The sequence below is a fragment of the Apostichopus japonicus genome, chromosome 12 (assembly GCF_037975245.1).
Source record: "Apostichopus japonicus isolate 1M-3 chromosome 12, ASM3797524v1, whole genome shotgun sequence".
NCBI lineage: Eukaryota > Metazoa > Echinodermata > Holothuroidea > Aspidochirotida > Stichopodidae > Apostichopus > Apostichopus japonicus.
In genome coordinates this window covers 26,280,160-26,292,937 of record NC_092572.1, presented here as the reverse complement: position 1 = coordinate 26,292,937, position 12,778 = coordinate 26,280,160, and the positions used below count along the sequence as shown (strand labels likewise).

The window sequence follows — 12,778 nt, the reverse complement described above, 5'->3', positions numbered from 1 at the left end:
AAGGCACATTAGTTGCTCTGTGTGAGCCTGCTTCAGATACAATCTTTCCTCTGGGTGCTACTTCTGTCACTTGTACTTGCCAAGAAAATGAAGGCCTGCAAACCGAATGTTTAATTATTGTTCAAGTTAGTGAAGGTTTCACTACCTGTGTTTTCGATTTTCTTGTGATTTTGTACTTGTTTTTGTCTGACTTATTGTTTGTTCTTTTGTTTGTTTTGGTTAACTGGCTATTAATACGGTGTGTCTTTGGTTCAATGTTCTTTACAACAATGTTGCAGACATTCCCTTTCTTTGCTTGTCATGTAGTCAAATATATCAATATAAACTTGAACTAAGATGGAGACCAAATAAGTACTAGCCCTAACTCTAAACACATTATCTGTTAACATAATAATATATGTTACTAGTATTTGTATTGTCACTGAATGATGAAACCTTTAGTTCATAATTTAAGAAACAGATAGTCATCACAGCCACAATTATGTTGGTTGTGGATGATACCAATACAAAATATGTCAACCTATGAGAGAACATCAGCTCAAATTTAGTGAATATGAGTATGTTGAAGCTGTTTGTGGATTTCATGACTTCTTTACTTTCAGAAATAGATAATAATGAAATATGTTTGTAAAGACAACTGTCAGGTAGTAATGCTGTTTTAATCAACCTTTGATGCTTGAGTTTGAAAAAGGTTAATGATAGTACTGGATATCAGACTCACCCTATTGAATGCTTCAATGGTTAACACAAACAGCTTGTCACAAAAACACTTTTGCTATTAGATACAGGTAGCGTAGCACCAATTGAAAACTGTGTATGTTGCAGGCCATACCTGATCACAGGGAGGATATGGAATGTGATAATGGTTGGTTAGATCATTTGCACATTTCTCTCAAGCTACTGTATCTTAAGTTTTCCTTTGATTTTGGCAGATTTGCTTCAGAAAAGTGAAGAAGCCAGTCAGGTTGCCAATTAGGCCCACATACCCCCAAATTTTTATTCATGCCCTCTCTCCTGCAGTGAACAATCTCTTGGCCTTAAATTGGTTTGTACACTGGTAGACGGTTGCTAATATCTGTGGAAGAAACATGATCTCGCGTGACACGCAATTTCGTAATAATAACATGAATAAAGGTTTTGTGGTTTACATAAGTTCACGCACCTCTTTGGAGAAATGTCCAAGACGTTTGTATCGGACAGATCCTCAGGCATGTAAAATGCAGTGGGCAAGCACTTTCGTGGTAGGCAGAAAGAGACTCTGAGGCATGTACAGTTTGTACGCGAGTAAAAGAGTATTACAAACGACTTGACCAAGACTAAAATCATGTCTGTGTCACCAACTTTGATTAATTGACTTATGCATTTCATATTTTCATTTCAAGTTAAATATTTTTAGCCACTCCATTTCTTTTCCTTTCAGCTATTGTGCAACCTTTGCACTTTCATAACCTATACTTGCTGTATTCAGGACATTCCATTCTGAAATAATCTTGTTTTTGTACTTCACTTCAGCTCCAGTCGATCCATGCACAAATGTTGTATGTCAAAATGGCGGTACATGCTTTACGAATGGAGTTATCTTCATATGTATATGTATCCCCACATTTACTGGAACCTTCTGTGAGGTGCCAGCTAAGTCTACATGTAATATACGTAAATTTTGCTAATAAATACTACAACCTTGATATATTCGATTATTACAGCCTGAACTGATGTACTAAAACATGGTAAACATGTTTATACATTGACAGAGTCTGCCATTAGGAGTAACTTGAGTAAGTTTACTCTCAAGCAGTGGCGTTGGAAGGTACTTTTAAGTGGGGGGCTGAAGACTGATGGCCGGCCTGTGGGAGGGGTCTAAGGGGAGGGAATTTTTTTGCAATTCCAGGTGGCCTCAGATGCAATTTGGTGCAATATAGCACACTTCAACACCCACTCCATTTTGTAAATAATTTTGCATTTTCACCTGGCCTTAGATGCAATTTGGTGCTCCAAATGAGATTTTTTTCTCATTTGGAAACGAAAAAGGGGTTTTCTGACTTGCGGAGCGGGGGGGGGGGGCGGAATGATACTTCCGCCCCCCATATTTTTCACTGGGGGGCTGGCGCACCCCCAGCACCCCGGTTCCTATGCCCTTGCTCTCAAGTACAGGGCCCTCAGTAAGGATGAATCTCCATGCTACATAAGGAATAAAACATGCTGAGACAAGGATCACTCCACAATTGATAACAGAAAAGTAGTTATGGGAAAGTATAAGAGGTTTCACTTGAATGTAGGTCAAATCAATTATTAATGGAAACCTTTACTACCAATATGACTACCAATTGATGTCAAATCAAACTTAATTTCCTATTCTCTTTGAATTCTCAAGTCAATATCATTGATCGTTTTATTTCGTTTGCTTTAATTGTTGTAGCTATAAACACTAGTCCGACTTTCCAAAGCTGTCCAGATGTGACTGTCAATGCACCGCCTGGAAGTGGTTCAACTGATATATCCTATACATTACCATTTTGTTTGGATACACAAGACATTTTTCTCATTTCCACATGCAACCCACCTAGTGGTACACCATTTCCTGTAGGGAGTACAGATGTTACATGTGTGTGCACAGACAGTGGATTGCTATCAACATCTTGCACATTCCAAGTGCAAGTGAATTGTAAATACCTCTATAACTTTTTACTATCATCATAACTCAAACTAATTTGTTTCCATCATGTTCTCATCTCACGTACCTCCAGTCGTAGTTATTCTTAATCTCTCATTTTTACCTTCAGTTGCATGTTGTACTTTCCTAAACATGTTATATTAATTAATGTCTGTTAACTGGTTCCAGTGTTTGTTGCATGGTGTATTGATTCCTTGTCAATAGGCAAAGGGAATCTATGCGATAGTGATAGTGTGTGTGTAGTACTGTGTGGAGTTGTTATTGTGAGAAGCTATGTCTTAGAATAATAACTCAATAGTATGGGGTGAATGGTCGTAATATGTGGTATGTACTTGCACCTTCTAGAGTACAATGATGCCATTGAAGTTGGTGGAGGTCAATGTCATTTGAAGTCAACAGAGGTCAATGTTTGAAGACTTTTCTAGCTGTAGCTGCAACTTAATGTTATTATGTTTTTTTTTTTTTTATCATTTTCGGAAGTTTTAATACATACATGTCGGCAATGACTTATATTTGTAGTGTGCAATTAGATATATTTCAAGAATTTTGGGGTTTTCCCACTTTGAGGTGAATCAAACCCTCCTGGTGAAAATCAGTAATAGCCTGGGTTAAAAGCAATCGACCATGATGCGTATTCAGTATAGTATTGAGTAAATAACTAAATAGTTTTTATGGTCAAAGGTAATTTAAGGTTGACAGAGGTCAAGGTCTGCAGACCTTGTAATCAGACTTATCTGCAAAAGAAAAACTTGGATGCACTCTTGTATTTCATGATTGGTATGCATAATATGACATACAAGAACCTAGCATGCAGGTTATGTTAAATGTTCTCATTTTAATTTTGACAAAGAATCGCTAAGCCTGTTGGTATTCTGGTTTCTGATTGCTTTTTTTTTAAATTTTGGAACATTGCAGTTTACTACTTCCAGCAATACTCAATGATCAATGGGATAGAAGCAAGAGGATGACTGTTTGATACAGACTGTTTTGTGTGTTATATTATGCTGTAGTGTGAGTAGAAGCATGTAAACTGTTTTAGCTGGAGTCACTTAGTTGCTACGAATGTCCCATTTCTCTCTTATTGACTATTTGAGAGATGATCCAATATAAACAGCATGCACCACTGTTTGATTGTGAAGCTAACTTTGCATAAATTTAAGGCAAATTGAGCAAGAGAATTAACTGTGAACAAGCTGCAAGGAGTGCCCCACTGTACATTATGTTAGGGTTAATCGTCTACAACATTTGTCCCGCGGCTGAAAAATGTAAAAGTGTACAGAAATAGCAGTATTTCTATACATTCTAGTTCAAACTTCTGTGTTTAAACATATAATGCAATGTTTTATGAATAATCAAACTTGTGATGTAAATTTGTTGCTTACAGTAGCTTTCTGGTGCCCTTATGAAAGACTAAGCTAAAAGATGATGTTTTCAGGTACATGATCTGTCTCCGTTAACAGTCAAAGACAAGCCCGTATCCAGGTTGTGGTGTGTGGAGGCAAAAGTGATTATTTGTCTCCATATTAATGGTCAGAGAATCATTGTTCAATTAAGGCCCTTCAACCCTTTGTTGCGGTTTGGAACTCTTCCTACCCTTCTTGAAATATTTAGATGCAAAATTGTGTACTTCACATTTAAATGTTGCATGCGTTTGCTCAGACAATCTTGGTTCATCAGATTTCTGTACCTTCGGTGTGTTTGTAGGTAAGAATAAACAAGACTTGGGTGACATATAAACTCATTGAATTTCATCTTTTCTTCTTTTGTTTTGTATGGAGTCAAGGGAATAAGTTGAGACATTAGGCAACATTGGTCATTGGTGATGCACTATGTTACATTTGGGGTTATATCTAATTATAAATTACATTTTTTCTTATTCCTTTATCCATATCTCGGAGTGGAAACGGAAACGGAAACACTAATTCGTATTAAATCTGGAATACTAATTTAGGCCTTGATGGATACATTTCAAATGAATAATCTGAAAATATAACAGTGAAATTCCAAGAATAAGACTGCGTTCTACTTTTAACATAAAAAATACTCAATTATTTGACATTTCTTCAAGTTGTGGTTTCGTTGGTTCATTCAACAGCTCCAAACAGTGAACCTGAGTTGTCTGGTTGTCCAGTTGGCACTGTCAACAGTTTCACAATACCCCCCACTTGTAATGATGCTGAACAAGGTACTCTAGCAGTCACTTGCAACCCTCCAGCTGGAAGCACTTTCCAAGCAGGAACTACTACTACTGTTACATGCTTTTGCTCAGATAATCTTGGCTTACTAGATGTCTGTACCTTCAGTGTAGGTAAGAATATACAAGACTTGGGTGACATATAATCTCATTGAATTTCATTTTGTCTTCTTTAGTCAAGGGAATTAGTTGAGGACATTGGGGAACATTGGTCACAAGATAAAGCACTATTGGGGTTATATCCAATTCTATATCTTGTTTATCCAGATATCTGCGTTGAGATGGAAGCACAATTTTCTTATTAATTCTAGAGTTCTGATTGAGGCTTTATGCATAAATTTCCCCCACTACTCTTGATCAGTTGTAGTCTAGTCCACACTGCCATATTATCCACAATTTCATACATGACGACAGTCTGGTTGAGTTGGGTAGTGATCAGTCGGGCAGGCGCGATGGTCTAAAGTTAACACGACTTGGTCGTGTAGTACCACTCATCAAAGATTAAATTAACAACCTTCTCTAATAGTTTGCTTAAAGTAAGCAAAACTCATGCAGACTTTTTCATTAATTGGATGATATTTTTTTCTTTTTGTCTTTCATTGGACATAAGCGGAGGCATCGCTTAAACACATAGCATTATCAAAGCTATTAGTACTCCATTTATTATGAACAATTGATCCTGAAATCTGATCAAGGTGTAATTTATTTGGCTTCAGTTTCATTTCAAATAAGAAAATAAGAAAAAAAAAACCCTGTTTCATCTTCCCTGCCCCCACAAAAAACATGAATAAAAAAAAAATAATTGAGAAAATCCAAATACATGTTTTACTTTAAGAAAACAGAACTAGGAGTATCAGCAAAGGCTAAGACTATCGGTTTATTACTAGTTGCCTGCCAATTCTTAATGAGCTTTTGTTGTAAAAATATATGCTTCAATTTGGGGTCATACTGTTTTATTCCTTTCTAAATTGTAAATAGGAAATTTAAATGTATTAAGCGTATTGTGCAGAAAGAGAACAATTTGCCTGCATGGGTATACTCATGCTTGCAGTGAGACAGGACAAGAACATTCTATTTATGGTAGTATATATATATTTAGGAATCACAAGTGACTTCGAGTTGGTTAGAATCATGTTTGATCTCTAGAGTAAGGCAAATATGTCACCAAAACAGAACTAGTATTGTTCGATACAGGTGACAAACGTCTACAGTGGAAGTACGACCTTCCTTACCGGTTTCGAACCTCTGGACATACACTCAGCGTCCATAGCCTAGTGGTTAGGGTGTCCGCATATAAAGTGGGAGACCCTGGTTCGAATCCCGGTGGAGGCTGCAAGTTTCTTCACTGTTCTGGATTTTCCTTTTCATTACGTTTTCAATTATATATATATATATATTTATGTATATGTAAATGTATATAGGCACTGTGGTAGTCATTTCGAGTTGTTGCAACATTCATTTATTGGAGAGTTCAATAAAGGCTGGAAATGATACCATTCTTACTGTAGAAAACTCTCTTACCCTAATATACTTTTTTAATTTTAGTTATCTCTTTGTAAACAGTTTTTGTTCCTGCACCTACGCTGCCCCTTTAAGAGTATAATTCTTCGGGGCCCATTATCGATTGCTTTTGTTGAATTTTTCAGCTGGATTATTTGAATTAAGCAAGCAGAGTGCCAAGCAATCAAATTTTGTTGTTTCAAAAATACCTTGTAATTCTGAGAGTATCTTGGAGGGTGCATTTAAACCACTGATATTACAGATGACATACTTTTCTTAAATAATGTTACTAGACTGCTTTTATAGTCGTGTGCTTATTGTGAAAACAAAGATTGTCACTATTGATGTTGGTCTTGACACAAGGTATCACTATAAAGCAAGATCTAGCTTTATAGAGACCCATGATATATAAAGCCCATTGGCTTTCTGATCTTTTATTTTTCTGACAATGAAATGAGGACTGAGACAGTTGCGTACATTTTTAAATTTGTGTTTTATTTGGTATTGGCTACAAAGGTTATGTTGGTTTAGCTTTGAAAGGAGACACAAACTCAACAATCATCTTTGGCTTAATATATGGCAGATATCTTGGTTTTGATTGTGCCTGACTGCCAAATGCGTTGGAATTATTTTCAAATGGAAAATTTTGTATCTAATTTTCAGTCATATGAGTTTTAGTAAAGCTCTGAAGAAATTCCTGGCATGATCAAAACGATTGGCCATCTAACTTTAATATAATTAAATAATGTTGATCAACAAATCACCAAAGGAAAATATCATCATCCTTTTCTAATAGTTTGCCTAAAGTAAACCAAAATCATTTAGAACTTTCCACTACTTAAATGATCTTTGTCTGTGTTTCTTGTTGTACTAAATGTAGGGACCATTTTAATACATAGCCATATCAAAGCTATTATTTAGGATGTTTCATTAAACATGAACGATTTTACATTGCCTTTAGTGAAGTTCCTTGACAAGAATTGATACGGATATCCATTTCAAACAATCCACTGAACTATCCAAAAAATTCAATCCTGTTCAGTTTTGTTTGCCAATTAATTAATTATTAGTAACTAGAAAAGTGTCTCAAGAGCAGCAGTTTTAGGATAGAAAGTATCCATTTCAAACAATTCATTGACATATCATAACAATTCAATCTGTTCAGTGTTGTTTGCAAATTATTTAATTATTATTAAATGGAAAAGTGTCCCAAGAGCAGCGGTTGAAGGTTAATTCTTACTGAAGAGCAAAGAGGGAAAATTGTTTTTTATTTATTTATTGCTCATTAAATGCTTTGGTTAGCACTGACAGCTTGTAACAAAGACATTTTAGCAGAGGCATGTAATGAAGCACCAAGTGAACCAAACTGTCCAACAGAACAAATTGTGGTGACTGCACCTATGGGGAGTACCTCAGCAGTAGCAACATTTACAACTCCAACCTGCACCAATGCAGAACAAGGCACATTAGTTGCTTTGTGTGAGCCTGCTTCAGATACAAGCTTTCCTACTTCTGTCACTTGTACAGTACTTGCCAAGATAATGAAGGCCTGCAAACCGTATGTTTAACTACTGTTCAAGTTAGTGAAGGTTTCCTTTCACTATCCGTGTTTTCGATTTTCTTGTGGGTTGGACTTGTTTTGTCTGACTTATTGTTTGTTCTTTTGTTTATTTGGTTAACTGGACATTAATACGGTGTGTCTTTGGTTCAACGTTATGTACAACATTATTGCAGACATTCCCTTTCTTTGCTTGTCATGTAGTCAGACATATCAGAACATGAGGACAGTTTGAACTTGAAGTAAGATGGAGGCCAAATAAGTACAAGCCCTAACTCTAAACACATCTGTTAACATACTGTAATAATAAATGTTACTAATATTTGTATTGTCACTGAATGATGAAACCTTTAGTTCATAATTTAAGAAACAGATAGTCACCACAGCCACAATTATGTTGGTTGTGGATGATGCCAATACAAAATATGTCAACCTATGAGAGAACATCAGCTCAAATTTAATGAATATGAGTATGTTGAAGCTGTTTGTGGATTTCATGACTTCTTTACTTTCAGAAATAGATAATAATGTTTGTAAATACAACTGTCAGGAAGGAATGCTGTTTTAATTAACATTTGATGCCTGAGTTTGAAAAAGGTTAATGATAGTACTGGATATCAGACTCACCCTATTGAATGCTTCAATGGTTAACACAAACAGCTTGTCACAAAAACACTTTTGCTATTAGATACAGGTAATGTAACACCAATTGAAAACTGTGTATGTTGCAAGCCATACCTGACCACAGGGAGGATATGGAATGTGATAATGGATGGTTAGATCATTTGCACATTTCTCCCAAGCTACTGTATCTTAAGTTTCCCTTTGATTTTGGCAGATTTGCTTCGGAAAAGCGAAGAAGCAGATCTCGCATGCCAATTAGGCCCACAAACCCCCAAATTCTTATTCATGCCCTCTCTCCTGCAGTGAACAATCTCTAAGTCTTAAATTGGTTTGTACACTGCTAGACGGTTCATAATATCTGTGGAAGAAACATGATCTCACGTGACACGCAATTTCGTAATAATAATATGAATAAAGGTTTTGTGGTTTGCATAAGTTCACGCACCTCTTTGGAGAAATGTCCAAGACAATTGTATCGAACAGATCCTCGGGCATGTTAAATGCAGTGGGCAAGCACTTTCGTGGTAGGCCGAACAGACTCTGAGGCATGTACAGTTTGCACGCGAGAAAAAGAGTATTACAAACGACTTGACCAAGACTAAAATCATGTCTCTGTCACCAACTTAGATTAATTGACTTATGCATTTCACATTTTCATTTCAAGTTAAATATTTTTAGCCACTCCATTTCTTTTCCTTTCAGCTATTGTGCAACCTTTGCACTTTCATAACCTATACTTGCTGTATTTAGGACATTCCATTCTTAAATAATCTTGTTTTTGTACTTCACTTCATCTCCAGATGAAGCATGCACAATTGTTGTATGTCAAAATGGCGGTACATGCATTACGGATGGAGTTATCTTCGTATGTATATGTATCCCCACATTTACTGGAACCTTCTGTGAGGTGCCAGGTAAATCTACATGTATATATACGTAAAGTTTGCTAACAAATACTGCAACCTAGATATATTCAATTATTACAGCCTGAACTGATGTACTAAAACATGATAAACATGTTAATACATTGACAGAGTTTGCCATTGGGAGTAACTTGAGTAAGTTTACTCTCAAGTACAGGGTCCGCAGATGTTAATGAATCTCCATGCTACATAAGGAATAAAACAGGCTGAGATAAGGATCATTCCAAAATTGATAACAGAAATATAGTTATGGGAAAGATCAGAATGATAAGTCATTTTCCAGCATTTTTTTCTTACAATGTGGCCATTTGGTAATAGTACCAATGGCCATGTATTAATGGTAAGTTTATGTGTAGAGTTTATTTATACTGAACATATGTTGTTCTCCACAAATTTCTAAAAATGCTAGGTGACAGGACTGACTAGCTATTAACAGAAACACAATTTCTGTGAGCGTTTGTTGGTACTTAAATGGTACTTAATTGGTACTTAAATGATATCTTTGTCTGTGTTTCTTGTTGAACTATATTGAGGGACATAGCATTATCAAAGTTATTATTTACGATTTTTCATTAAACATGAACCATTTTACATTGCCTTTGGTGAAGTTCCTTGACAAGAATTGATACGGATATCCATTTCAAACAATCCACTGAACTATCCAAAAAATTCAATCCTGTTCAGTTTTGTTTTCAAATTAATTAACTAATTATTAGTAACTGGAAAAGTGTCTCAAGAGCAGCGGTTGAAGGTTAATTCTTAATGAAGAGCAAAGAGGAAAAAAATTGTTTTCTTATTTACTTATTAGTCATTGAAAGCTTTGGGTTACACTAACAGCTTGTAAAAAAAGTATTTTTGCTATCAAAGACAGTTAACATAGCACCAAGTGAACCTCAGCAGTAGCAACTTCTACAACCTGCTCCGATGCAGAAGAAGGCACATCAGTTGCTTCTTGTGACCCTGCTTCAGATAGGTCTTGATGGATACATTTCAAATGAATAATCTGAAAATATAACAGTGAAATTCCAAGAATAAGACTGCTTTCTAATTTTACATCGAATATTCTCAATTATTTGACATTCTTCAAGTTGTGGTTTCTTTGGTTCATTCAACAGCTGCAAACACTGCACCTGTGTTGTCTGGTTGTCCAGATGGCACTGTCAACAGTTTCACAACATCCCCCACTTGTAATGATGCAGAACAAGGTACTCTAGCAGTCACTTGCAACCCTCAAGCTGGAAGCACTTTCCAAGCAGGAACTACTACTGTTGTTACATGCTTTTGCTCAGATAATCTTTTATTTGATGTCTGTACCTTCAGTGTAGGTAAGAATATACATGACTTGTGTAACATATATTCTCATTGAATTTCATTTTGTCTTCTTTAGTCAAGGGAATTAGTTGAGGACATTGGGGAATAAACAAGACTTGTGTGACATATAAACTCATTGAATTTCATTTTTCTTCATTTGTTTTGTATAGAGTATATGGAATAAGTTGAGACATTAGGCAACATTGGTCATTGGTGATGCACTATGTTACATTTGGGGTTATATGCAATTATAAATTTCATTTTTTCTTATTCCTTTATCCATATCTCGAAGTGGAAACGGAAACAATAATTCGTATTAAATCTGGAATACTAATTTAGGCCTTGATGGATACATTTCAAATGAATAATCTGAAAATATAACAGTGAAATTCCAAGAATAAGACTGCGTTCTACTTTTAACATCAAATATTCTCAACTATTTGATATCTTCAAGTTGTGGTTTCTTTGGTTCATTCAACAGCTCCAAACACTGCACCTGTGTTGTCTGGTTGTCCAGATGGCACTGTCAACAGTTTCACAACATCCCCCACTTGTAATGATGCTGAACAAGGTACTCTAGCAGTCACTTGCAACCCTCCAGCTGGAAGCACTTTCCAAGCAGGAACTACTACTGCTGTTACATGCTTTTGCTCAGATAATCTTGGCTTATCAGATGTCTGTACCTTCAGTGTAGGTAAGAATATACAAGACTTGGGTGACATATAATCTCATTGAATTTCATTTTGTCTTCTTTAGTCAAGGGAATTAGTTGAGGACATTGGGGAATAAACAAGACTTGTGTGACATATAAACTCATTGAATTTCATTTTTTCTTCATTTGTTTGTATAGAGTCAAGGGAATAAGTTGAGACATTAGGCAACATTGGTCACAAGATAAAACACTATGAAACGTTTAGGGTTATATCCAATTCTTCATTTAATTTAAAAATCTTGTTTATCCAGATATCTGCGTTGAGGTGGAAGCACAATTTTCTAATTAATACTAGAGTACTAATTGAGGCTTTATTCATAAATTCCCCCCACTACTCTTGTTCAGTTGTAGTCTAGTCCACACTGCCATGTGATCCTATTATTCACAATTTCATACATGACGACTGGCTGGTTGAGTTGGGTAGTGATCAGTCGGGCAGGCGCGATGGTCTAAAGTTAACACGACTTGGTCGTGTAGTACCACTCATCAAAGATTAAAGTAACAACCTTCTCTAATAGTTTGCTTAAAGTAAGCAAAACTCATGCAGACTTTTTCATTAATTGGATGATATTTTTTTCTTTTTGTCTTTCATTGGACATAAGCGGAGGCATCGCTTAAACACATAGCATTATCAAAGTTATTAGTAATCTATTTATTATGAAGAATTGATCCTGAAATCTGATCAAGGTGTAATCAATTTGGCTTCGGTTTCATTTCAAATAAGAAAAATAAAAAACACCCCTCTCCCACCCCCAACCCCCTCCCCGCCCCCACAAAAAATATGAATGAAAAAAAATAATTGAGAAAATCCAATGAAATGGGGGTGTAGGCGGTTTTACACTATCTAACGCAACGTAGTGGCCAAGAATCTGAAGTATTTTTAAGGGAGGCCACGAAGAACATGAACTTATAGCATGCTCCTCATGGTGAAACATTATTGCACCTATTAGGTGAATTGAGTGTACTTTTAATAGTAGGAAAGACTAGCGTAGGTTCTTATGACCAACTAGACCGGTTTCTGCTCTCAACTTTTATAGGAGGAGCTTCATCAGTAGTAAGCCTTTGAATATTTTATATTCGGCATGAGCGTCTCGTTCTCAAAATGCATCTATTTTCTGTGCACGAGTTTTTATGGACTCATAGTGCATCTATAAGAGCATCTAAAAGAGCTTCGTGTGAACCTTGAGAGTCAGCTGATTCTTTGTTAGTACAAAACCTTGAGTTAACAAGTAAATCTTTGAGATTTAGGGCCCTTTTGTAGGCAAGAATCGGTTCTTTTGGAAAC

General features: G+C 36.0%; 1 protein-coding gene across 3 annotated transcripts in view; it reads left to right on the top strand.

Annotated features, from left to right (window-relative positions):
- The window catches only part of LOC139976746 (uncharacterized), a 195,477-nt gene that overhangs the window by 128,120 nt on the left and 54,579 nt on the right, over nucleotides 1-12,778 (top strand). For 2 of the 3 annotated variants that reach the window (XM_071985465.1, XM_071985464.1), the window contains 4 exons: nucleotides 2,417-2,662; nucleotides 4,767-4,979; nucleotides 10,586-10,795; nucleotides 11,263-11,475. In XM_071985465.1, the coding sequence (XP_071841566.1) occupies nucleotides 2,417-2,662; nucleotides 4,767-4,979; nucleotides 10,586-10,795; nucleotides 11,263-11,475 (882 nt within the window). The remainder of the gene's footprint in view (nucleotides 1-2,416; nucleotides 2,663-4,766; nucleotides 4,980-10,585; nucleotides 10,796-11,262; nucleotides 11,476-12,778) is intronic. The other variant, XM_071985466.1, reaches the window with a different exon arrangement.